Source organism: Macrotis lagotis, chromosome 7 (assembly GCF_037893015.1).
Source record: "Macrotis lagotis isolate mMagLag1 chromosome 7, bilby.v1.9.chrom.fasta, whole genome shotgun sequence".
Lineage (NCBI taxonomy): Eukaryota > Metazoa > Chordata > Mammalia > Peramelemorphia > Peramelidae > Macrotis > Macrotis lagotis.
Genome location: NC_133664.1, coordinates 37,774,047 through 37,801,308, shown reverse-complemented (window position 1 = coordinate 37,801,308; position 27,262 = coordinate 37,774,047). Strand labels below are relative to the sequence as shown.

Genomic DNA, 27,262 nt, shown 5'->3' with positions numbered 1-27,262 from the left:
GGCCCTTAAACCTTTGGATGTTCAGAGTGACATGCTGGACTCTCAGGCCTGGCTGCCCACTGCTGGCTGTAATGAGACACCCCAGGCAGAGCTGGCCTCTGGCCTCGGGGCCGTGCTCACTTGGGCCCTTTTCCTGAGCAGGGCCCCTGCTGTTCAGCTGTCCCGAGCCTCTTCTCTCCAAGGACCCCGCAGTGCTCCTGACTGACAGGCCCAGCCTGCCCAGGCCTCTAGGCCGGGGCCACCACCTGCCAGATCTCTCTGCCTTGGGCACTGTCAGCAAGGCAAGCCTGGCCCTCACTTTCCATTCATCCTGGGCAGAATGTTCTGATGCTCTCAGAACAACCACTGTCTTTTCAGTGGGTCTGGGGCCCGAGTCCAGACCATGTTATGACGTATCTCTATATTGGGGTTTTTGTTTGTTTTTTGCATTGGTCTTCTTTCCATGGAATCATAGAGAATTATACCAAGTCTACTAGATAAGAAACTGAGGCACAGAGAAAGTTAAAATGATGATTTCTTACATCCATGTAGATAGCAGTTAAAGGTCATCACAAACTTCCATACACTTGACCCTGTTTGAACCTCAAAACAACTTCTGCTCGATTTGGAGAAAACAGATCCGGGTTCAAGTGGTCGCTCCTTACTTGCAGAGCTACTTCCTAGCTTATACTTGCTGTGTGACCTTGGGCAAGTAACCTTGTCTTTCAGGGCTCATTTCTTTCATCTGAAAAATGAGAATGCTGGACTGGATGAACTCCAAGGTCTTTTTCTATTCTATGACTATGATCTAATACAAACATATTTATATACAAAAAAAAATAACAGAAAAAAAGGTTTCAGAGCAAACTGTGATTGGAATAGACTTTTAAAAATAAATCTTAATGAACAGATTTTACTTTTATATTGTTCACATTTTCCCCTGTATCTTTTCTCCCTCTCCCTTCCAGAAAACTATCCCTATAATAAAGAATTTTTTTTAGTTTTTTGCAAGGCAATGGGGTTAAGTGGCTTGCCCAAGGCCACACAGCTAGGTAATTATTAAGCATCTGAGGTCAAATTTGAATTCAGGTCCTCCATACTCCAGGACCAATGCTCCATCCATTGTGCCACCTAGCTGCCCCAACAAAGAATTTTTAAAGGAGAAAAAAAATTGGTAAAATTAATCAACATGTTAGAAAAGTCCATTGCTATTGATCATGCTGTCTATGCAGTTTCCTCTATATGGATCCCCATCTCTGCAAAGGGGCAGGGGAACATATCTCTTCTTCTTGCCCTTTATAATTTTGCATTCTTCCACTTCAATGATTCTGTGATTATTATTCTCTCCATTTACAATGTTGTGGTCACTATGTATATTCATTCCTGGTTCTGCTTGCTTCCCTTTGCATCAGTTCTCAAAAACCTTTCCGTGCTTCTTTGTATTCATTGTGTTTGTCTTTTCCTGGAGCACACTCATGATCACAGTCTATTAGGCCAGGGCCCATCCATCCTCACCTATTTGGACTCTAGCTCTTGTTATCACTGTATATGGAGACTTTCTTTTAGTCGGTGGCATCCTTAGATATTCCCAGCGGTGGAATCTCGAAGTCAAAAAATAAGAGATTTTACTTCTACAATTCCAAATTTCTTTCCCAAATGACTATATCAATTCACAGCTCCACCGACAATGCACTAGAATGCCTATCTTTCCACAACTCCTCCCATATTAACTGTTCCAAGTTTTTGTCATCATTGCCATTTTGCTGAGTATGAAGAAAAATCTAAAGAGGTTTTGGTTGCATTTTTCTTTTTGTTTTTAGCAGCATATAATTGTTAATAGTTTGCAATTCTTTTGAGGATTGATTGTTCATCTCCTTTGACCACTTATCTCCTAGAGAATGACTTTGCAGTACACTTCTAACAAGTCTTCCTGCTTTTTTCCTTCTCCTCTGGCCCAAGAAGCCTTCACAGAACTGGTCAAGTTACCTCCAAGCTCAGGGGCTTCCTGTCAGCCTCCTAACACTTTCAGTCTCAAATCCTTTCAGGATGATCTGGCTTAAACAGGTCACTCATCGCAGTGGATAGAGCACTGGCCCTGGAATCAGGAGGACCTGAGTTCAAATCTAGCTTCAGACACAATAAAATTGCCTAGCTGTGTGACCTTGGGCAAATCACTTAATCCCATTGCCTTAAATAAATAAAATTTTTAAAAAACCAAAACAGGTCACTCACCAAGCAAATTTCAGATTCTTTTTCTGTCACTCAAGGACCCCCAAATTCTGGTGCCTTGTAAGTTTGCTTACTTTATCTCCTATATCTTCCCTCCAATAGAACAGGTTGCTCAGTAACTCCCTATGCACCTTCATCTTTCCGTCAAGCTGCTGCCCATGTCCTGCATAACTTCCCTAAACCTTTCCCCCCCACCTTGAATTCCTAGAGATTCTTTTAAAATCCAATTAAATGTCATCTCCCAAGGATCCTGGTCTCATCCTTACAGGACAGCAAAACCTTTTAATCCAGAGTACACAAGATAATCCACATCTCTTCTTCCAAAAACTTTTCTGAGTCTACATAGACTATGGGCTTTTTGATGTATACTGCAGTTTATATCCATTTATTTTGATATCACTTATATTTCCTCCAGCATCTTCTCCTCCCCCCCAGTCCCAAAGCACCATCTCTTATACGAAAGAATCTCAACTTATATTGCATTTATAGTGTGGCCTTAGCAAGTCATTACCCTCTCTATGTCTCAGTTTCCTCATCTATACAATGAGGAGATTGGGCTCCACGGACTCCAAGGTCCCCTGGCTGGCTCTAAATCCGCAGCTTTGTTTTTGCTAGCTCTGTGGTTTCACCATTTCCTCCGTATGCATCTCCCCTCGCCCACTGTATAACTGAAGAATAATAATAGGGGAACTTGAATAGCGCCTATTATTAATGAAGGTTTGGTGTGACCTTCTTTCTGCAAGAATTCGGCTTATAGTTCCTTCTCCTCCCCTTACAGGGATTCTGAAAGAAAGCCACTTAAGTTTTAGATGCAAGGATTATGTCGTTGTGTCTATCACTAGAAATAAGAATTAAATCTGATATATTACTTTCAGATTTGTCAAATATTTTAGATACTCTACTCACTTGGACCTCATAATAAACCTGTGAGATAGATAATATTATTATGCCCATTTTACAGATGAGGAAATTGAAATCGAGAGGTCAGTGATTTCCCCAGGCTCTCACAGAAGCGTGTCTGAAGTGGGATTTGAACCAGGCCTTCTCAAACCCAAGCGCAGTCCTTTAAGTCATGTATCATGAAGTGGTTGTCTACTTTTGATTAGTATAGGATTCAAGCAGGAAAATATACCTCCTTTTGATATAATTCGCGGTTGCCCATGGATTAAACCAGTGCTCCAATGGCTAAACCAACTGTGCGTGGGTTAATAAAATAGGATTGTGCCACGAGAAACAACAGATATGAAAAATCCTTAAATACGGGGGGGGGGTGGATAACAAGACACACAAAGTAAACCAGCCATGGACCCTACACACAGAATGACTACAGCAGCACAAGGAAAAAGAATAATGTTTAGCTGTTTTAGCTAAGCTTGACCCTGCACTTTGACTTTGGCAGAAATGGAAGGCTACCAGCATGGAAGGTGAAGCACACTATGAGCTGTGGATGATGTTTGGCTGCTTCCATTTGACTGGTTTTTTTCCCCTTTTTTTCTGGTAAGAGAAAGTGCACCAAAGAGGTGGGGAGGGGGAGAGGATGGGAGAGGGGCATATTCAGGAATGACTGTGATGTAAAGCCAAAAGACATCAATACAATTTAAAAAGCAACACAGTTGGTTGAGGGAAAGGGATTATTATTGAAGGAATGTTTTTTGACCTTATCTAAGAAAAGACATCAGCTTTAGGAAGTTGAGTCATTATTTGTCCAAATGACCCAATGTCATTATAAGCCTAAGGGAACAGAAAGAAACCTCTTTAACTCTCTTGTCTGTGCCTTTTTTCTTAACTTAATTAAGGGGACAGGCATAAATCCCTAAGTGCTATTAAACTGTCTGGTCAGGAGGCATGGGTCGGGCATGAGAGTTGGGGGACCTGTTTGATAGCATAATGCTATGGAACTGTCATTGGCCAATAACAAAACTCCCGGGTTGCCTCCCACACCAACAAGGAACTATTTCCAGTAAGAGAAGCTGACAGCAACAGCTGGATGGAAAGACCCTGAATTTCCAGCTGTGAAGCTCATCTTCTGTTTCTGTTGTTTTTTTTTTTCAATTTAAATCAGTTAAATTAGGAAGGAATTCAATTGTCAGAAGCCTTCAGTACCACAAGGTTTACTTAACTTCCCTCCTAGCGTTTACTCCTTCACGGCCCTCATGGTATCTAGCATGGCTAGGTGGCATCCATAGCAAGGAGAGTAGGGCAATGACTGATTTTATTCTTGAAAGCAGGTCATCATGTTCCCAAGATTCTGTGCAACCTGAGATGAGTCCTTAAATGCCTTCCTTTAAAAAATGAGGGCATTGGGCAAGGATGGTCTCTCTGAGATCCCTTCCAGCTTGAAATTTCTATGATTCTGTGATTTCCAGCTGGATGAGCCAAATGTCAAATTTAAAAATGACTAGCCATGGGGCGGCTAGGTGGTGCAGTGGATAGAGCACTGTCCCTGGAGTCAGGAGGACCTGAGTTCAAATCTAGTTACCTAGCTGTGTGGCTTTGGGCAAGCCACTTAACCCCATTGCTTTGCAAAAAACAAAAAACAAAAAACCTAAAATGACTAAGCAAGATTCATGATCTCTTCCCATAGTCACTGCTCTTCTGTCAAGGAGTACCCCCATCCTTTTAGTCCCTGGTAGTCGTCAACTCTTTGCTCTCCAAATTTGGAATTTATCCAGTGGCTGAGCCTCACCAACTCTCTGTCTTCCTTCCTCTGCTCTCCACTCTCACAGCTTCCTCACTTCTCATGTAGACTAGAGCAGGAATCTCAACTGACCTCAATTCTCTCCCCTTGCCAAACACAGGATCCTGATCCCGGATCTAGAAACATCGGTGGCACCCTACTGCCGATACTATAAAATACCAACCCTTCCGTTTGACATTCAAAGCTCTGCCCAGGCTGGCTCCAGCCTCCCCTTCCAGACCTGCCTCACAAAAAGGCCCCACGGCTCTTCCTGGGACATGATTTCAGTCTCCCTCCTTCGTGCCTTTGCCCTGTCTCTTTGTCAGGATCTCGTTATTTCTAAGTGGTGCTCCCTGATCCACACAGTTACTTTGTACTTGGGATTGAGGGGTTTTTTTTTTTATTTTTAGGTTTTTGTAAGTCATTGGGGTTAAGTGGCTTGCCCAAGGCCACACAGCTAGGTAATTATTAAGTGTTGGAGTCTGGATTTGAACTCAGGTCCTCCTAACTCCAGGGCTGGTGCTCTATCCACTGTGCCACCTAGCTGCCCTTGAGATTGAGTTTGAAGGGATTTTGGAGATCGTAAATCCCTTATTTGACAAATGAAGAAGCACAGAGAGGTTTAAATGGCTTTTCCAAAGTCACATTGCTGAGGCAGGATTTGAACCTGGATCTATCTGACTTCCAGCTTCCCAGAGTTCCCTGAAAGAGGAACCATTTCATTGTTGTCTAGGAATTTCCTGGTCAGTGATTTCCCCAGGAAAGCCAGCAGCTTCATAAATGGGCACTGATTGGTTTTATAGAGGAAGGAACTGAAGCCCAGGGAGATAACAGGGCTCGTTCCAGGTCACAGAGCAGGCGAATGACAGGGTCGGGGTTTGAAGCAGTGTCTCAGATGGGGTTCTTGGCCTGCCACCAGACAGATGACCTCCCTCTCCGATGCCCTTTCCTGAACCCCTGGAGCAGCTGGTATGTCTGCACCATCCTGTGACTCCACTCTCACCAGGCTCTTTGAGCAGTGGCTATTTGTTGGAATACTGATGACACTGGGCACGAGCCAGAATCAGCCCATATAAAAGGGCAAGATTCAAATCAAGACAAAAAAAGAAATTGCAAACTAGAAGCCTGTCTCTGCTTAAAACCAGCAAAATGGACCAAAACAGACTCGCTCAAGGACAGCAAGTGTGGCTTCTCAGGGTGGGTTCTTCAAGGTTCAGCTTCAAGCCCCTGATCTGTGTACCCTGAAGGAATTCTACCATTCACCACCAGTGAATGACAGGTGAGCCTCAGTTTCCAGCATTGTAAAAATGAGAAGGTTGAACCTGACCTTGGACATGTCTTCTAGCCCCTAGCCCCTATAATCCAGCCCCTCTTGGCTAGCTTTCACATGATCTGATCTTGATTATCTCTAGCACCACCACTAGCACTACCAGTACCACCAGTGCCACCAGTACCACCACCAGCATCAATTACCACGCCTTCCAACTGTAGCCCTATGTGTTTTCTTCTGCTATTGAATGTAAGCTCCCTGAGGCAGGGGCTTATTTTTGTGTTACCTTCCCACCCCCTCACCCTCTCCAGCATAATGACTGGCAAATATTGAATCCAAAGTTTCTCATTCATTTCAGTAAATGGTGCCTGGAAAGATGGTCTTGGGTGGCTGGGTGGCCCGGTGGATAAGGCACTGATCCTAGAGTGAGGAGGACCTGAGTTCAAATTCGACCTCAGACACTTAATCATTACCTAGCTGTGTGACCTTGGGCAAGTCACTTAACCCCATTGCCTTGCAAAAACAAAAAACAAAAAACCAAACAAAAAATTGTCTTCAAATGCTGATACTTCTGCCACTTGGGAAGTTATTGGAACCTCCGACCCAAGGAGTTGTGTGACAGAAGAGGAGAGAACACTACCTTGTCTGAGGAAAGGCCCAGCTTCCAGGCCTGACCCCCCTGCCCCAACCTCACAAAGGAGGACTTCTCAGGTACCAAATTCCCCACCTTACGTCCATCAGCTACAAGACCATTTGGGGCATCTACAGAGCAAATCAACCAAAAGATCTCACACCTGCATGTCTATTTAGAAGCGTAAACGTGAGCTTCATTCAGTAGGGAGGCTCTCAGAGGATAGCCTAGAACTCAGGAGCCCAGGGTCAGCCTCCAAGTTCACATCTCAGACAGAGATAGCTGAGGATGCCCTGTCTACACTGGCAGAGCAGAGCAGGGAATCAGCGCAAGTAGCCTTCCCAAGCCCCCAACACACAGAATCCCTTTGTGCGAATCTGAAGAGCCTGGATTATGCACAAAACGGCCACAATTCTGTTCTCATTATGGGTGAAAATAAGACAACTGCACGTTGCGGAAAGGTCCCCGGGAGTCAGATGAGTGGGGTTCAGGGTCAGCTCTGACGCCCCTTAGACCTCTACCGCAGATGCCAAATTGATCTAAAACTCGGGTCCTGTCCAAGCTCATTTTTCCATTTGGTTCTTTTATTTATAGAGCCAGGGCCAAGGACAAGGGTAGGCAGGGCGGGAGTGGCTCACTCCACCGAACCACCAACACCAGCATCCTCTAAATGCAGCTCTTTTTGGGGGGGGCGGCCCTGACTGCCCATCTCGCCCACCCAAGCTGTGTAGCAAAGCCCTGTCAGCACCAACACGTCTTGTTGGACCATCACTCTCCACAGTGCCCCCTCACATGGGGTCTACTCTGTCAGCCTTCTGTCTCTGCCCTATGGCCTGATGGAAAGTTGAGGCTTCCTGAAGAGAACTGGGGAAGGCCTCCCTCCCCACGGCACTCGGGCTCACCTCCCCCTGGGCGGCCTTGCTCCTTGGAGATATTTCTGCCTCTGGTTTTGAAGACACAAGTTTAGAGTTTCGCCAGGTGTCTCCACTTCCCGATCGGAGGTGAGGCTCAGCTCTGCCTCACCACGGGTGCCCGTAGTCTCCTGACTGGAGACTCCCTGAACCCAAACCCCCTTCTACCAAGGCCTCAGGCCATGCTCATTCACACTTGGCTCAACTCACCTTCCAGATTTCTCCACCTCCCCTCAACAACTGTGAGGTGGAGGCTATTATTATCCTCATTTTACAGATGGAGAAACTGAGGCAGAAGAGAGATTAGGTGACTTGCCAAGTGACTCCCACAGGTAGGTAGGATTTGAACTCAGCTCTTCCTGACTCCAAGTCCTGCATCCTAGCCATTGTACGATCTAGCTCCCTTCTGATTCCCTCCCTTGTTTCCTGCATTCTCCCCTTTAAGTTTGGTCGGGACTCATTGTTTATCTTTGTATCCATAGGGATTGACTCAGTGCCTATCAGAGCTTAAGAAATATTTAACAAATATTTCTACCTACATTCCCACCAATCCCCACCCACCTGTCTGTCTGTTTGATGTGTATGTGGGTGCCATACTCATGGTGAGGCATCATCAGGAATATACTTTTTTTTTGCAAGACAATGGGGTTAAGTGACTTGCTCAAGGTCACACAGCTAGGTCATTATTAAGTATCCGAGACCAGATTTGAACTCAGCTCCTCTTGTCTTTTAAAGGGGGTTGTCTGATATACACATATACCTTGGCTTGGCTGAATTTCTCTGAAGGAAGAGAGTAAGACCATTCATTTTTTTTTTCCAAGGCAATGGGGTTAAGTGGCTGCCCAAGGCCACACACCTCATGTCTGAGGTCAGATTTGAACTCAGGTCCTCCTGACTCCAGGGCCGGTGCTCTATCCACTGCACCACCTAGCCACCCCAAGACAATTCATTGTTGACACCTCAGAGATAGTGGCCCATCTTCTGGGAATGAGTCTAGAATTCTGTTCCGCCCAGGAAAGGAGCCGGTGACTTGGTCTGATTCAGCAGAGGGGCTTTTGCAGGGCCATGTTAGGCCATAGAATGACCTTCCATGCCCCCATCTCCCTGTTCTCCTAGCCCTGCTCCTGAAGCCAGATGCCATGCCTTGGCAGACTAAGAATTGGCTTTCCTGTGGCACTTCCTTTAGAAATGGACTTTCCAAAGAGGGAAAGCTGACAGAACATTTCCCAAACTTCTAGGAATGTGTGTATGCTCAGCAGAACTTCCGGAAAAGGGGGTGGAAGAGCTGGGAGAGCCGACAGAAAGGGACTGGGTCAGACTCATGTGGCCAATCATCTCTGACTCCCCTTTCTACGGAGCGTGGGATGTCTTGGGGACTTGTGATGACCCAGATCAAGCTGCTTCTCCTTTTCCTGTCACTTAGCTCTCAAAGAGAAGAGAAACAAATGTCTTTTTTATAACTGTGGGGAACCCACCCAAAAGCCTCCCACGGCAAGCCTCCTAAGTCGATGCAACTCAGGCCGTGACCCTGTCCTCCACCTATTCCTGGGCCGTATGCGGCTACCACAGCACAACTGCTCTGCCCATCACAGGTGAGGACCTGATCTTAAGGGAAGCAGCTGTTGCAGTAGGGATTCAGCTCGTCCCCATTCGCTTCGGCATCCTTAAAATGTTCTCTACTCCTCTACAACATCTCTCCTCCAACTTGCTGGGTGTCAAATTAGACACAGGTTTTTATTTAATTCAAATAATTATCTGGAACAGAAGCAAGGAAGTCAGGGAAGCCCTGGGTTCAAGTCCTACCTGTGTAATACTAGCTCTATGATTCTGGGCAAGTCACCAAGCTCACAATGCCCTAGACAGCTTGCTGAGACCAGAATTTAAGATGGTAGAAGCTTTCCATACTGTAAGATCCCTCATATACCAGACATTAGAAGGCAGTCAACATGGGAACGCTAGCTGATGCAGAGGATAGAGCACTGGCCCTGGAATCAGGAAGACCTGGGTTCAAGTCCAGCACCAGACACTTAATTTCCTAGCTGTGTGACCTTGGGCAAAAAAACAACAAAAACCAAAAAAAGAAGTCAACAAACATTTATAAGGCACCTACTGTGGGCCAAGCCCTGACTTAACTCTGGGGCTACAGAGAAGGGCAAAGATAGTCCCTGTCCTCGAGGAGCTCCCAGTCTCCAGGCCAGTCATCCGGAAAGAGTCTTGCTTCTTCATTTAGGACAAAAGCTATTAACATCTGTCCTCTACAGAGGAAGAGGCGGGTCACACGGGCTCTTTTCTGGGGATTGATAAAGATCCTCCAAACACTCCGCAGCCCCTCAGGAATTCACCACAGATAAGAAGGCTGATCGTAAGTCTGGCACACACAGACACTTAATAAAGGCTTGTTCCTTTCCTCTTTTTCCTTGAGTTTTATAATATGATAATGTATATAATTATTATTTGACTTGGATTCTGATGAGCCGGGTCCTATCACCAGTCTTACCTTATGTAAGTCACTTCACCTCTTTTTTTCATATTGTAATAATTGTTGTGTTCTTGTTAAATATGTCCCAATTACATGTAAAAATGTTAAACATTCATTTCTAAAATGTTGAATTTCAAATTCTCTTCTTCCCCCTTGCCCATCCCTCCTCCTCCTCAAGAAGGCAAATAATCGGTTATCAATTATACACATAATTCACATTTTTTTGAACCAAAACTTTTTCCTCAATAAAACCAACATATTAAAACTGTCCCATCTCCCAGGCTACCTATTTCAGGGGTTGCTGTGAGCTTTAGGTGATATAATGTCCATACAGTTCCCTGCAACCATACTTGAATGATAGGAAGACAATCATTAATATTAAAAACAACAAATTGAGGACAAAGCACGTGCTATTGTTAGGATAAAGGTTAATAAATGCAAAAGTATTCTAAAATTCAGGATATAATTTTCATTCCTGCTGCTAATAAATTCCATCAACCAATTGATTAGGCTTAGACTACAGAATAAAATCAAGATATCACTTCCATGTCAATTTGTCATACATAACACAGCTTTTTCTACTCATTCTAGAGACTTCTATTTTAAATTTAAATAAAATATCACATAATAAGTAAAAAGAATTAAGAAGGTCCAAAGGAACAGATATCAACAATAGTGTGCATATGAATTTTAAAGGAAAGGGAGACAGTGAACTGGGGCAATAAACTCATTCATAAAGGAGGGAGAATGTCCTGAGGCCAGGAGATAATGGCCCTGAGATCGGGATTGGGTAATAAATCTATATAAAGTTGCCCTAAAGGAGGAGATGCTGCTTAGGGCTGATGGTAGGGGGACAGTCTAGAATGGGGAGAAAGTATTTAAACTTTGTGATTCTGCTTCCTCCCCCCCCCTAAAATGAAGGGCTTGGACTAGAGGGCATTCAACTCCAAATTTATATTCCCAAATTTTTTCTTATGACCAGAAAGGGAAGAGGGTTGGTTTGTGAAATGAGGACCCCTCTGAGCAAGTCAACAGATGGACTATCTGAATAGTCCTGGGACGGATCTTAGTGAAAACCAACCAGCAGACTGGAGAGTCTCTTTAGAGCAGGGGCTCTTAAGCCGAGGTCCATAAACTTCGTTCTCTAAAAATAATTTGTTAACTGTATAGTAATAATATAGTATAATATAGTAATTTCCTTGGCTATCCCATGTATCTTATTTTAGGCCTTCAAAACTATGATTCTGAGAAGGGTCCCCAATTGCCAGCAAGGTCTGTGACAAATAAGATGGAGAACCCTGGTGCAGAGGAATTATGGGGAAATAAGGCCAAGAGTCCCATTGGATGAAGTGTTCAAGGGAATAACCATTTCATTGAGATTGATCACAAATCCATAGAGATATGGAAATGATGCCTATAACATTTATCTCCCAGAATTATCGTGGGTATTAAATGAGACCCCATATGTGTTTCTCAAGCCCAGGAATGTTAGACATGTTAGGCATAATAGGACTAGCTGTCCTCAGAACAGGGTGGGTGATGGGTAGGTTCCGCTGGATGGGTGGTCTGTTCATGAGGCTAAAGGAGCGATGGGCAGGGAAGTTTGGAACTCCTTGGAAGGCCTCCTTCTGTAAATACAAATGATTGTTTTATTACCTAGAAGAAATATGGATGTTTGAATGGGAGAAGAAGGCTGAGAGGTCCATTAGGAGACCATTTAAAGAATAACCAATTAGCATCAAGCACAGACAAATAGCTCTGCCCTGGCTATGCCTGGATAACTCCATTCTCCCTCCCGCCTCCTCCCTCCAACAATTCTCTGGCTACTTTCCATGGCCAAACAGTAAATAGCCTCAATATTACCTGTGTCACGGAGGATAAATATACAGACCCTGCCTTTGTTAGACTAAAACCATGATCAAAAATTCATGTATGCTTTCCTGACTCTGTGGTTTCTGCCTCTCTCACTACAGTGTCACATCCTTTTTATTATCAGATCTTTGTGGGGAAAACCCCTTTGTCTACACTGTTCGAGGAGAGAATGACTTCAGCAGAAGCCCCTGTAAATCCATCACTCAAAGGGCTATGGGTTTCTGAATGGCACTTTAGGGAAAAGCCAATTACTGGCAGCAGATTGCTGGCTGAGTTGACTGAACTTGGGGCACTCTCCTGAGTGGATACAGACCCGATGTCAGGGCATTCCTGAGGAAGGGATTGTCAGTGGTCATTCCATGAGAGAACCTCTTGGGTGACCAGGGCCTTTGTGAATTGGGGGATGGACCCTGGGTGGCTTCCCCTCCCCTGCTACTTAACTGATCCCTGATATTCCATCATTCGACACTCCCCCCCCCCTTCAGATGAAGATCCGAAAACTTAGATCTAAAAGAGACCTCATTTAATCTCAGCTACTTCCATTTTTCAGAGGAATTAGGGGACTCCCACAAGGCCACACAGGGTGAGTCCCAGAGGAGATTTGAATTCAGGTCACGTGGCTCCAGGCCTAGTGTCTTCCCCACGAAATCGGCTTTGACAACTATAAAATGTCCTGAGAGAGGGAGTCGTATAGTCACACAGAATCGTGGAGCTGGAGCCAGAAGGGCTCATATAGGCTATCTGTCCAAATCTCTCATTTTACACAAGGGAAGGGATTTACCCCATTGGCAAACTTGAGTCTCATTGACTCAAATGGACTCAATGTACATGTCTCTCATTGGTAAATGATGCTTCTCCTAAGAGAGGGAAAACTTCCGGTGAGAGCATTGAGGGTGCAGGGGGGGAACAAGAGGATGGAAAGAGCAGTGTGCATACCCCGCTTACTTCTTCCACTGTCATTTTGTCCAGGCTGACCTGAGCTCTGCCGGGAGGGAAGAGGGAGAAGGGAAGGTGAAGATTTACCATATTATTCTTTGCCTTTGTGTTCTGGAAATAAGCCTATGACTATCCTGTTGAAGGAAAATGTAGGCTCCCAAGCCTTTGTTCATAATAGCTGCTGAATAAATACCAATGAAGCAAACCAATGAATTATACCTTAGAATCACTGAGTGATGTCTACTGTTTTTACTTTCATTTATTGACTCCTTAATCAACATCCCCATCTAAAATCCAACAACAAACTTCACCAACTTCCTACAATAAACTCCTGGCTCCCGAACCTAGTTCCATGACTCCTCTCCTGTCCTCCTTCCCTCTTCCAATGTTTCCTTCTCTGAGAAGGTCTCTCTCTCTCTCTCTCTCTCTCTCTCTCTCTCTCTCTCTCTCTCTCTCTCCTCTCCCTCCCCTCTCTTTCCCCATCTCTCTCATTCCCTTTCTTTCTCTCTCTTTTTATCTTTATTCTCTCATTCTCTCCTGTCTCTCTCTACCCATCCCTCCTCATCGAATCTCTCTAAGATCTCTTCCACTCAGCACGTGTCATCCTCGATCCTGTGATTCTGAACTTCAGTTACCATGTCTACTCAAACAAATGCAAGTCCATATAAGTCTTCATCTCCCTCTTCTATTTCTCTTCACCAGTGTGACCTTGGGCAAGTCATTTGATTTTCCTGGGCCTCAGTTTTTTTCGCTATAACGTGAAGGAGTGATTAGGGGCCTCTGTGGCCCCTTCCAACTCCATTTATAATCCTCGACTCTGAGATCTGTTTACTGGACATTTCCAAATAGAACTATTGTAAACTGAACATGTCGGTGCCTAAAAATAATTGGTCTCACTCTGCTCCCCTTCAAATCCGCCCTTCCTCCAAATCGTGCCTATTCTAGCAAGGTCATCCCCATTTTAGTCATGGGGGTCTGCCACACTAGAGTCGTCCTTGACTTTGAACCTGGAGGTAATAGGGAGCCACTGGACATTAGAGAGTGGGTGGGAGAGTAACCCGTTCAGAACTGAGCTGTATGGAGATCCCTTTGGCAGCTGAGTGGAGGATGGTCTGGAGACAGGGCAGACTTGAGGCAGAGGAGACCAACGAGCAGACTTTGGTCAGAGTCCAGATGTGAGGTGTTGCGGGCCTACCCCTGGCCTCAGTTTACTCATCTATGAAATGGAGCCCCGTATTAAATCTAAGACCCCCCAAATAAAGCACATAGACTTTTGAAGGTTCGTTTGCTGCTCAAATAACTCCATTTTTCACCTATTTCTAGATCTTGGATGTGTTCTGGATAGTTGTGGGAGCCAAAAAAGTGTACATGTGTGTATGTGGGGGGGGTTACCTCACAGAGGGACTAGAATATAATCCACAAACTCAGTTATCCTGCCTCTTGTCCTTCACCTGGATGGTGGTGGCATGATGCCTGGAGTCTGAAGACCCGGGTTCAAATCTTACTAGGTAGATTACTTTGGACAAGTCACTTAACTCTCTGGACCTCCATTTCCTCCTCTATCAAATAGAAGGATTGGTCTTGACCTCCAGGGCTGAGATTCAGGGACCCCAGGATTTTTGTTCTAAAGCGGCCTCATGCATAGCTTCCCCAGGTGAGAGGAGAAGCTCCCATTGCATGTCAGGCTCAAATATTATCCTGTGGGATCCTCATGACAACCTCAGGAGGGAAGTGCAATTATTACCCCTATTTATAGAAAAGGAAACTGAGGTAGACAAAGGTTAAGTGACTTGCCCAGGGTCATCCAGCTAGAACATGTCTGAGGCTGGATTTGAACTTGGGTCCTGGGACCAAGCCCAGCGCTCTCTCCACTGTGCCGCCTTGCTGCCTGTCCCTCCTGGGCCCCCACCTTCATCCACTGACATCATATGCATGTTTCCAGACCTCCCTAACACAACACACACACACACACACACACACACACACACACACACACACGCACGCATACACACACGCACACATGCACACACGGCTTTGTCTCACAGACAGATCCACCCTAGTAACTTGCAGATGCCATGTGATAAGAAGCCAGTCTTATTCTTTGTCAGTCCGTCCACCACCACCTAGGCCAGGTTTTGGTTGTTTTTACACGGGGCTTCTAGGTTGAATAAATGATGAAGGAAGGGAGCCCTTGAAGCAAAACTAGCCTGGCAGCACCAGTTAATTCCCACTCACCCCCCAATCCCTCTTTTCTTCCCCACAGTCTCTCCTCTCTCCAGGGGGAGAGATTCATTCTCCAAAAGCTCCTTAAAATAGGGTATGGGGGGGCACCCCAAAACCAAAACCAAAGAAAAAGTCCCAGGTGTGCTGGGGGAGGCCAGGGAGCTCTAGGCCCCTCCCACCCTAAGGGAGAAAGAGGGAAGAAGGCTCTTCTGTGAGGACCATCTAGTTTTTTCAGATGGACAATTTCCAAGCACTAAAAACCTGTTCTTGAGGAGACAGTAATATCATTCCTTTTTTTTTTTTTGGTAAGGCAATGGGGTGAAGTGACTTGCCCAAGGCCCCACGGCTAGGTAATTATTAAGTGTCTGAGGCCGGACTTGAACTCAGTCCTCCTGACTCCAAGACCAGCGCTTTAACCACTGCACCATCTGGCTGCCCCTGTCACTCTTGCTAGGGAATTTAGCAGTCCTTGTGGTCAGTGGGGGCAGGGGTACAGAGGAGAGGAGAAGCCCAGGACCAAAGCCCACGGCCTCTCCTGTTCATTGACGGGGCATAGGAGAGGCCCGAGGCTGGAGCTGGACTCCAGCTGCGACTGGCCAGGTGCCCCCCCCAGAATAGGGACAATGCCACCTTTAGCATCCGTCTCTGCTGCCAGGCTCGAGGGGGATGTCAAAAGGAAAGCCCAAATCAAGCGAAGGCACGCCTGTTCCTGAGCCATGCAGTAAAGGCTGCCGTTTTCTCAAGGGGAAGGGACCTGAGGGAGGTCTCTAACCCCTACCTTTTACAGAGGAGGAAAACAAGTCACCAAAAACCACTTGGTAAGGGCCTCCTGGGTGCCAGACAGTGTGTGACCTCGAGGGGCTTCGGGCATTTGGGGAGACCACATGCACAGAAGGTTATACAAAATATAGCAGACTGCAGATGGCGAGCTGCAAGGGCTGCAGGGCCTTGGCGCAGGCCCCACAGTGAACAGAGACCCAGTCGGGCCTCAAGGCTTCCAGGCTCCCACTTCACTGCTCTTCCCACTCCACTTTGCCTTTGGTCTTGCTGAGATTTTCATTAAAACGAGAGCCCTTGGTTCAGGGTGAGGACATCTGGGCCCAGAAAGGGCTTGTCGGCGGAGAGACGCTTCCCATCTGGGAGTTGTCTGATGCCACTGCCCTCCCCACAGGCCTGACTCCCTCCCTCCAGCTTCTTCCTTACTTACAGCATAGACAACCAGCCCCCTGGGCTCCGAGGGCAAATGGCAAATAGCTCACCTCGGCCGACGATCCCATCTCCCCCCGGGCACTGTCCCTTGCTGTCAGCATCTGTCACCCAGAAGGGAAGCCAAACCCAGAAGCCACCCATGCAGAACTTTCCTCCTCCGCTTTGAATGGGGGGAAGTGGTTTCCCCTTTTTGGCTTCATGAGCCAACAGCATTTTTCTGGATGACTGTGAAAACCAACTGACTGTGAGTTAGGGTCGTCCTCCCCGGGACCAGCTGATAGTCACTTTGCAAACATCCCTTAGCGCAAGACCAGCTCTCAGGGCCAGGGTCAGGGGCTATGCCTTAGGCAGTTTTACACAGGGGGCTCTTCCTTCCTTTCTAGCCCTCCCTCGGCCGCTCTCTCTCTTACTGAATTAGATGCAGCTAGTCAGCAGGGGGTTGTTAAAGGGGGCACCTGGGTTGGACTGACTTAGAGGTAGCACTGAGGACTCTTCAGGGAAAGAGGGGGCGCAAAACCAGCTGGGCTTCCCTTTCAGCCCAAACTCCCACTGGCAGGCTGGTCGAAGACTAGCTGGCGGCTCAAAGATCCCAACCCAAGCAGATGGAGGGCACTGACGTCATTTACCTGCTGAAATGGGCAAGGTGTGGCCGAGAAAAGCAGTCTGAGCCAAAATGAGGGAGAGAAAAGGCTGAAGATAAATCCCCAAAGTGACTGCATTCAGAACCATGCCGACCGGTCTAGGAAATGCCAATGTAGCACCAATGCTGGTCTGGATGGCAGGCCTGTCTTGGCCAGCTCTGCCTCTCTCCTTTACGGCCTGTGCAATGTGTATCTCTCTCTCTCTCTCTCTCTCTCTCTCTCTCTCTCTCTCTCTCTCTCCCCTTTTCACCCTCCCCCCCCCCGTCCCATGCCCTTTGAAAGAAAGAATGCCAACCATTTCCCATGAAACCTTCTTCTTACACTAGATAGACAGGGTTATATTTAACTCAAGCTGTGGATCAAATGCCCGGATTAAAATTAAAATCGAAGTGGATGCTCATAACATTGTGAGGTGGGGGGGGGGAGGCGGGAGAAAACAAGAGCGCGATCCAAATGCTTACCGTCCATATGGCCTAGAAGGATTGGTTATCCTCTGTCATTTAATCACACTAGACTAGGCTCACACAAACACAGCATCAACTCAATTAACTGCTCCAATGACAGTGCGGACTCCATGCCGCCAACCCAGCACATTTTCCCTTTATTATCCCTCTGGTGACAAATGCTTAACCTTGGCGAGTTCTTCAAATGTCCCTTTAGATCCAGAGTCTATGAACCTGTAGTTTTTAAAATGCTAACATCACTGCAATATGTTTCCTTTGCAATCTTATGTATATTATTTAAAAAAAAATTATTCTCAGGGGGAGGCTAGGTGGTGTGGTAGATAAAGCACTGGCCCTGGAGTCAGGAGGACCTGAGTTCAAATCCAACCTCAGACACTTAATAATGACCTAGCTGTGTGGCCTTGGGCAAGCCACTTAACCCCATTGCCTTGCAAAAACCTAAAATAATAAAAAAAAAACCTTCTCATGTAAAGGATGTTCGGGTGAGGCCTCTGAATAAAGGGAGCCTCCTCTAAGAACCAGGCAGAGGGTCCAGGATCGAGAGGTTGAAGAGATCGTAGAAGTCGTCAAGCCCCAAACCCTCTGACCATCTCACAGAAGAGGAAATAGAGGCTCAGAGATGGCAACTAAATCTGAAGGTCGCTCTGGTTCTAAGCACTAGAGCGAGAATTTGAGCTCCCCCAGATCCTCTGACCCCAAAATAAAAGATGAGTAACCAAGAGGAGGCAGAAGGCCATGGGGGGCAAAGCACTAGGTGTGGGGTCAGGAAGACCTAAATCTGAAGTCCGGTTCTGTTTATTTCTTGGGCAAGTCATTTCCCCTCCATCAGCCTCAGTTTCCTCATCTGTCAAATAAAAGGGACTAGCCTAGATGACCTCTAAGCTCCCTTTGCACCTTGAATTTATGATCCTATGCAGAACACTCTCAATGACCAAGGGGGTCCAATCAATCTACCAATAAACCCAGATCAGCAAGTTAATTGTTGCCTCACCCCACTGGCTGGGTTACCCCCAATCCCAGTAGGGTGGAGACAATAGCCAAAAGTCAGGGCTCCGTTCCCCATTCCCTTCACAGCCTTGGCTCCGAGTCCTCCACCTGTCTAACCCCACCAGCAACTTGGCCTGGCCCCCAGGCATCTCCAGTCTTCAGAAAAAAGTAGGTTCTCCTAAGGCGGAGGCCAAAGCTACTTGCCCTTCAGTGTGACTTGCTGGCTAGACTCAGCATGACTGCGATGAATACACATCACATGAGATCATAACAAATTAAAATGGTATCCAGCCATGAAGCCAATTTAAAATCACAGTGTAATATTCTGTGTAATATAGTCCAAAAAACATAGACAGGTGGACTCGGAGTCAGAAGACCTAAGTTTGAATCCTGTCCAGCATCTCCTGGCTATGTGATCTGAAGCCTGTCTTTAATGTCACAATGTTTTAGCCTCAGTTTCCTCCTCTGTAAAAATGGGGATAATAATAGCATTTGCCTTCCGGAGTTGTTGTGGGGAATTAAATGAGATAATCATTGTAAAAAGTCATGCAAGCTTTAAAGTTCTATATAAATACTAGCTATTATTGTGGGGGTTTTTATGGGTTTTGTTATCTCTCTCTCTTTATTTTTTGTTGGTGAGAGTTAAGAGACTTGCCCAGAATCACACAGCTAGTTTGTGTCGTGTGTGAGGTTGGATTTGAACTCAGGGCTTCCAGGATTTGGAATGAGCTAGAGCCTTGAACTTCACTGACAAGAAGACCTGAGTCTGAATCCCACTTGGGGCACTTTCTAGATGCGCCGTCTTCGGTAAACCACTTAAGCTCTCTCGCTGTCAGTTTTCCTCCTCTCAAAATGGGGCTAAAACTAAATAGTCCCTGGCCTCCCCGGGCTAGTGTCGGAATCCTTGATGTCCTCAGATGCTGTCAGGGAACTAGTGGAATATTCTGACTTTCTGTCTACCTAGCAAACTTTGATCTTGTCACATGACCAGTCCATCTTTTATTTCCATCATACAATTCACACGAAACATGATGTACTCCTGTTCTTTGGAGCTCTTCATTGGTTAAGTTAGAGCTCCCCCTTTCCCAACACTGATCCTTTCCATTGCCCTCTGTATGATGCTCATCTTTAGTTCTAGGCTTTGGTTTTCTAGGTCTCCCATCTCATATTCTCAAGTGAAATATGAAACAAGGATGTGGGTTCTTGCCCAACTGTGATAAGAAGAATCCACATTGAGGATAGTTTTAGAGTAGATGGGGAGAGCTACCAGCTATTCCACATTGTGGATGAAGTTGTATTGTTTTCATCGGGAGAGATTTCAAATTCTTGTCCATCCACCCAGGAAAGATAAAATGGATGAAGACTTGGTGCCTGTTGCTCCAATTTCAACATGGATATCTGAGTGTACACCTAATAAATAACCAAAATAATAAAAGTGGGTTTATATGTGGTGGGCACAGAGCTGGGCCCAGAGTTGAAAAGGAGGAAGAGAGGGGACTAGATGACTTTTGAGAAATTCCAAAGTACTTTTGCCAACTTTATGCTTCTCATAACAACCGTTATTTTCAATACAAACATTTTTACCAGCATGGCTATATGGCACTTCCAAGACCTGGAATGAGTATGAGACATAGATGAGAGACACATTGTCGTAAGGCAGTCTATAAGGTGGCGTCTTGTTTTACCAGACTGAATGCTTTTTTCTTTTGACCAAAATCAGCAAGGAACGTGATGGGATCTTATAGTTTCTACATCTATGAGTCAATTGTGTGATGATAAGATGCTAACCATTGTCAAAAATAATTTGCAAAATCCTGCTTATCTTCTACCAATATCCTCATTAAGGATCCCCTCAATTCATGAGCAGATAACCCTCAAAACCACTTTGTATAGATGAGAGAATCAGAGTACACTCTGGTAGTTGCTGATAGTCTCTTGGTCACTTCTTTTGGATATCACTAAGGTCTGAGGTATTTTTCTCCACACCACTGGTACCTTCTCTTCCTTTAGAGATTTTGTAAATTGATTTCTCAAGGATTCATGGTTGTATTGCCTCTGGTAGCGATCTCTTTTCTCTATATTTAACTGAATCCAGCTGTTCTCCCTTTTACTCTATTTAGTCCTATATCTCTTTCTACTATAAGAACTCAAGAGACAGTGATGTTAGGGTCCAAGTGTGATGGTTCCACTATCCCTGATGGAGAAAACAATTTGTTGGGATAATTTTTGCAGATCTTTTCCATTTTTCTTCTATCTGTATTTCTCGCTTTTAATTCTTGAATTCCTTGGGATGATTTTGTTTAGTTCAATAGATTATCTTAGATATCTTGCCAAGCTTCCTTTAGACTTGCTTCTTTGCTTTGTCCTTTATGATAAAACAGAATAACCCTAATCTCTCTCTCACATCATAGACATCTAAACACTTGAATTTAGTTATGACATTCTCAAGTCTCATCTCCAAGCTATTCAGCCCCAGTTCAATCAACTGATCATTTGACCATTCCCTGCTGCCTTCTCTGGAAATTCTCCAGTTTACCATTGGCCTTCCTAAAATTCAGTACCTAGATTTGAATACAATAGTTTAGATGCGATCTGACCAGAATACAGTGGTAGTATCACCTCCCAAGGAGCCTTTACTCTACCATCTTGGCTCCACCCATCTTCTAAGAATTGGGAACTTCAGGTCTCAGTGCAGCCAAAGAGTGAATCAAAAAATCTAAAGATTTCTTAGACTAAATGCAATTTGGTCACATAACCCCTACCTTATATTTGTGAAGTTGTTTTTTTTAGTTTGTTTTAGACGTTCATCTCTAAAGGTTTCCTCCATAGAATGGCTCAATATTTCATCTGACTTGCTTGCCATGAGGAACAATATAGCAACCATGGGTAACACAAATTTAGGATAGACGCTAGTCTGTAGAATCTTTACAGAGAAGGATGGTGAAAGAGCAGCATCGTGGTGACTCTAACAATGTTTAGCTTAACTAATTTTCTTTTTTTTATAAGAGAGGACACAACTGAAAAGTGACGCTGGAACAAAAACTAAAAAACAGCAGGATATCATGAAAGAAAAGGAAAGGAAGGAAGGAATGATGAGAAAGAAAGGGGTGAAGGAAGATTGGCAGAAGGGAGACACAGAAGGGGGGAGGAAGAAAAGAAAACACAAGTCTTGAAGTTAGAAGACCTGGGCTGGAATGCCGCCTCTTGCTTCCCATACATCCTTGGACAATGCTAGTCATCGTTCCTGCCCTTCAGATTTCTCATCTGCACCATCAGGGACCGGACTTGGTTATCTGTAAGCACCCTCCAAGCCCTGACATTCTATTTAAGCAGAAAAATATCAGATTCAGAGTTGGAGGATCTGGATTTTAAATTTCTGTTTTGAACTCAGTTTCTGGTAAAAAGATGGGGTTGGGGCAGAGATGCTGGTGTGGAGTAGCCCTTTAGGGCCACGAGGGGGCGATGGTGCAGCACATTGGACATTGGGTATCCCAACCAGTGATGGGTCAGTTGGGCTGAAATGCACTTCAAATAGGGATTCCCTGGATCTGCTCCCCAGATCCTACACGAGGAGGCCACTCTTGCTCACCCCCTTCCTGGAAAAGCCTTGAGTGCAGAGAAGCTTGGCCACAGCCTCCCCAGACAGGGGCGATCATTGCATTTCTGTGCAGTCCCATTGCCTTACCCTCAGAAACCACAATTTGGCATATTATTAATGATCTAAGAAGAGAGAATAAAAAACAAGCAAACCCTCTACAACTTTCTGGTGGCAGACTGGGGGGGGGGGTAGTCAGGATTGTTTCTGGCTCTAGAAACAGAACTTCTAAATGCCCAGCCTAGCAAATGGAGCTGACAGAAGCAGGCAGAGGGTTATTGATCAGTTCTGGACTGGAAAGGGAATTAGGAACCTGGCCTTCCTGCCTACAGATTAGCGATGATTCAATTAAACAGAAAATGGGCCTCATTGTCAAGTCCATCCACTTACGCTTAGCAGATCTGTCCTTGGGCAAGGAGAGATGTCTATAGCTGAATAGGAGTGAAGGTCGCTCACCATCCTCAGGAATTACATTTATTTAAAGGACAGAAGGGACATGGGCTTTTTTAGTTCAAAAGACAGAAAATTGGGGCGGCTAGTGGCGCAGTGGATAGAGCACCGGCCCTGGAGTCAGGAGGACCTGAGTTCAAATCCGGCTTCAGACACTAGCTGTGTGGCCTTGGGCAAGCCACTTAACCCCATTGCCTTGCAAAAAAAAAAAAAAAAGAATCCGGGTTTTCTGACTTTATGGTCAGATGCTCAATTTCCCCTAGCTGTTTCAGGAAGTCACTGCCTTTATTCTCTTTGTGGATTTTTCTAGAACAACCAAGGTCTGACCTGGACCCAGGTCATCTCTAGTCGGGCAGATCCCAGAGAGATTAACTACAGTTTGGGGACATTGGGAAGGGTTCAGTACTTGTCCAGTTGTCTTGGGGTTGTTCAGGGAAAGGCCTCTAGACATCCTGAAAGAAGGGGCCTTTGAGTCAACAAGCATCTTTCCTGTCTCTCACTCAACTGAATCCTTACTGGCGCTCAGTGACCCGTTCTTCTCGGGTCACTCTCCCATCCTCCACAGTGGCTTTTCCAAACTTTCTCAGCCCTCCTCAGCCCTTCTGTGGCTCTCCTCCTCCTACTCTATCAGCTGAGAACCTTGCCTCATACTGTACAGAAAAACAGTTGAGGCCATTCACCATGAGCTCCCTCTTCTCTCCTTTTCCTCTCCTCAGTATAGGGCTGAGACCTTTGCCACCAGCTTCTCCTTCACTCCTGACTTGAATGATGAAATTGTCTTTTTTCCTTTCCAAGGCTAATCTTTCTTGTTCAAACAACCCTATTCCATCTCCAACAGATTGCCCCCTTCTGACATCCAGATACGAGGCTACCACTGAGGAAAGGAGGTCCTTCTCGAATGTCCAAACTTGTGGCAGGTAGTGAGTTCCCCAAGAGGCAGAAGGTCTGACTTACAGCTGGTGGGAGAAGGTAAAGGTGTGTCTGATCCTGAGACAACCTCTGGAGCACCAGAGAAGGAAAAGACGGCCACCTGAGGCCTTGGCTCCAGGGTTGATGAAAGAGAGCGCCCTAGGGAGTCTTGAAGGGAGGAGGCCACAGTCAGAAGGGTCTGATCGGTGCAGAAGGGAGGTGGAGTCCACAAGTGGGCTACCGTAGGACCGAAAGCAGAAGCCACAGATGACAGAGGTGGGTCCAGATCTGAGGCCAGGCTCCCTGGGATGTCTCAGGAGAGACGTGGGCAGAGACAGGAGACCTGGATTGGAGCTAATACGGTACTCTCTGGAAGTCTCAGTTGATAATGTTCCTGTATGACTCCTGTCCATGTTTTCCTTCAAATTCGCCTCGAGTCCATTCTACCCAATACACTGGAGACCTTCCTCGATTTCTGATGACCCCAAGTGGGCACCAATGGAGCACATTCGCCCCTTGGTCTTCCTGGGGAACTCACTTGTCTTGTTTTCTGTACACATAACGCTCCTCACTTTTTCCTAATTATGTCTTACGGCCTGCTCACATCCACTTTTCAATTCTTCAATGATGCTTTGTGCTTCATTTTTGAAGAAAACCACATTGGGGGTGATGCCACGACAAGCACATGAATTGGATTTGAGAGAGGGGGCCTGTGCTAAGTCACTGGCCTCACTTCCTCCCCTGGAGCCACCTGGGTCCAGTGGCCAGAGAGGAATCAGGACGACTGGTGATGGCCCTGGATACCAGGCAATCAGAATTAAGTGACTTGCCCAAGGTCACACAACTAGTAAGTGGCAAGAGCCTGAGACTGGATTCAAACTCCTATCCTCCTGTCTCCAAGGCCAGGGCTTTATCCACGCACCACAATTCTTTTTTGCTCTTTGAATGATTCTCGAATTCAATTCCTCAGACACTGCAGAGACATTACTGACAACAACATAACAATCTAGCATTTTACTATATGTATAATTTATATGTAGACACGTTATCTTTCTTGATGGGGGATAGCTTGAAGGCACAGATGATTTCCTGTCTGTATCTCCAGTATCCAAGCATAGAGTCTGCCCTAAAGGGCGCACTTAAGAAATGCTTATTGATTGATTGTTGATTTATAAAGTTTCATTTGAAAACAAAATGGAAATGTTAAATTAAGAGGTTTCATTTCTCCTTTTTTTAGGGAAATTCATGGAATGGCGTTGGTTGCCCTTCAAATTCAGATAAACCAGAATAGTCCATTGATTCTCACCATCTTTCCTGGTCTCATCCCAGAGTCCTGGAGTGAAGGTGTCTAAAATGTATTTCATGTATGACTCGAGTGGAAAGGGAGGGTTAAGGAAGAGGGGGAAAATGAACTGTAAAAGAAACTGGGGCACAGTGGGGGAACACTGCTGCCTTTGAGGGAGGTTTTAAGACACCATGGAAGGGGTGGTGCTAAGAAACGGCTGGAATCATTGGAGGGCCTGCTGCTGAGGGACGCCAGCCAGTTCTGGGAAGTTCCTGCACATGGGAGAGCCTTTCCTTGGCTCAGCACATTAGGTGGAGCATAGCCAAGAAAAGGGAGAGTCAGAAAGGGGCGTGGGGGAGATGGCCTTTGTTTCCCCAGACACCGGGAGAGCTCCAAGATCAAATGAGCACTATGCCAGAGCCTGATAGGAGGAGGTCGGGCCAAAATGAGTGGAGAAATGGGGCCGGCCATTTCCCATGCAGCTTCTGGCTCCTGGCTCCTGCCCCAGATTCACTCACGCTGTAGGGAAGAACCTTGGCCCTCTGACCAGGTGACAGAGCATGGCTTTGGGGTCTGCGCCAGGAGGGAGGGTCAAAGTCCCAAAGTCCAAAAATTGGAGGGAGAAATCTGAAGCAAAGCCAGGAGGAGCGGTTGTGGAAAGTTACTGGCAGCGGGATGATAGGAAGCCATGAGAGTGTGTCATCACAAAAATGAATCAGTCAAAGAATTTCCCCAGAAAAAGACCAGTCACCCACCACCGGAAAAGAGGCCACCAGAGTGGGAGGGGGATTCCCTGAGAGGAAAGACTTGCAGGCTCCTAGAATCATGGCTAATAGATGCCAGACTAAAACTGGGAAAGCGTTCTGCTCCAGGGAAACCTGAACACGAGGGAAAATGTGCAAAACACCATCTGTCAGTTTGCTATGCAAGCTGATGGCTAACTCCTCGTGGCCTTGCAATGCCGGATATGTAGAAACAGATTAGCTGCTCCTAGCAATTTGTCATAAATAAGGTTACCGTGTTAGCCCTCTGACATCTGTCTGTCATGATGCATGCTGCCTAAACAGCCCAGGAGCCCCATCCTATCAGTTTGCCTCTATCTCTCCTTCCTTCCTCCCAATCTTCTTTCCTTTCTCCTTTTCTCTTCCTTCCTCTCTCCTTCCCTTCCTTCCTTCCTTCCTCCATTCGTTCCTTCCATCCTTGTTTTTTTCTTTCTTTCTACAAACATATGCTCAAATCATTCTGCTGGGCAATGAAGGAAATAAATGTTCTGTTCATGTAAACACGGGGCTAAGGAAATGAAGGCGAGGAGGGCAGGACATGAAGTTTGGATTGTGGAAGTCAGGCCTCGGTGAGTCAACACCTGAGGTGGAGTCAATGGACATGGGAGGCCAAGATGTCTTGGGCTGAGCTGGATGTCCGAGTGGAGTATATTAGGATCAAGAGAATTGTCATCCGCCCCGTCTTCTCATCCACCACATTAACAATGAGGAAATGGAGCTGGCTGGGACCTCAGAGTCCCTCGTGCGTGTACTTGCTGTTCCTCAAATACATGATTCCACCATTCTTTTCTTTCCCCAGCAAGCTCTTGGCCCCCTCACCTCCATTTCTGAGTTTCTGAAGAATAGAGTCTAAGGCCCCACTCTTCTCGGCCAGTCTCCTGTTATGGAATTCTAATATACTTAAGGTTCTGGACAGAAGTGGTTGCCAAAATTCTCCAGCAAGTTTGCTGATGCAGCTTAGTTACAATTTCACTTTCCTTATCCTGAGACCTTTCCGGTACATTTTGAGAAATCCCACTTTTGTTAACAGTCCACACTCAAGACTACTTCACCCAAGCTGTGGATATGACAACAGACGGCACTCTCCTAGTCCGTGGTGGCTTTGGACCCCACTGGAGAGCACTTCCCACTGTTGGTCTCAGCTGTCACTTAGCATGTTGCCCCATGAGATGGGTGGGGGGACGAGAAACCACCTTCTGGGGTATACTACTTGTTTCCACTTGTTCCTGCTTGCCTTTCACCTGAACTGGGCCCTGGCCTCCATCTACCAAGACCCAGCTCAAATTCCATCTCTTGCTAGAGACCTCTACAAGTCTACTATTATCATCTTCCCTGTTTTATAGATAGGGAAACAGGGGAAGATAAAGGTTGTCCTGTAATGTCTGAGATTAGATTTGAACTCCCATCTTCCTGACTCCAGGCTCAGGGCTCTGCTGTCTTACTCTGTCTCTAGTTTGCACACAGCTTTTGGCATGTTTTCTTCCCCATTAGATTGTAAGGCTTACCACATCATGTTTAATAAATTGGGTAAGTTGACTGATCTGACTACATTTTGTTAAGATTGTCAACAACCTCAGGCTTCACTTAAAAAGTTGAACTCCTGATACTGCTTCTTATATGTGATTTTTTCATTTGTGAATCATGAAGTACTTTTGAAAAAATGCTTATAATAACTTTTAGGCAGGGAAGTAACCCAATTTAGCAAAAGAAAACTGAGGCACACAGTAAATAAG

The 27,262-nt window shown here is 45.8% G+C and overlaps 1 protein-coding gene across 1 annotated transcript in view; it reads right to left on the bottom strand.

Annotated features, from left to right (window-relative positions):
• COLQ (collagen like tail subunit of asymmetric acetylcholinesterase) overlaps positions 1–17,218 on the bottom strand; it is a 73,707-nt gene extending 56,489 nt beyond the window's left edge. The window contains exon 1 of the mRNA XM_074195771.1: positions 17,043–17,218. Within this exon, the coding sequence (XP_074051872.1) occupies positions 17,043–17,145 (103 nt within the window). The 5' untranslated portion in view covers positions 17,146–17,218. The remainder of the gene's footprint in view (positions 1–17,042) is intronic.
• Positions 17,219–27,262: the final 10,044 nt, after the last annotated feature.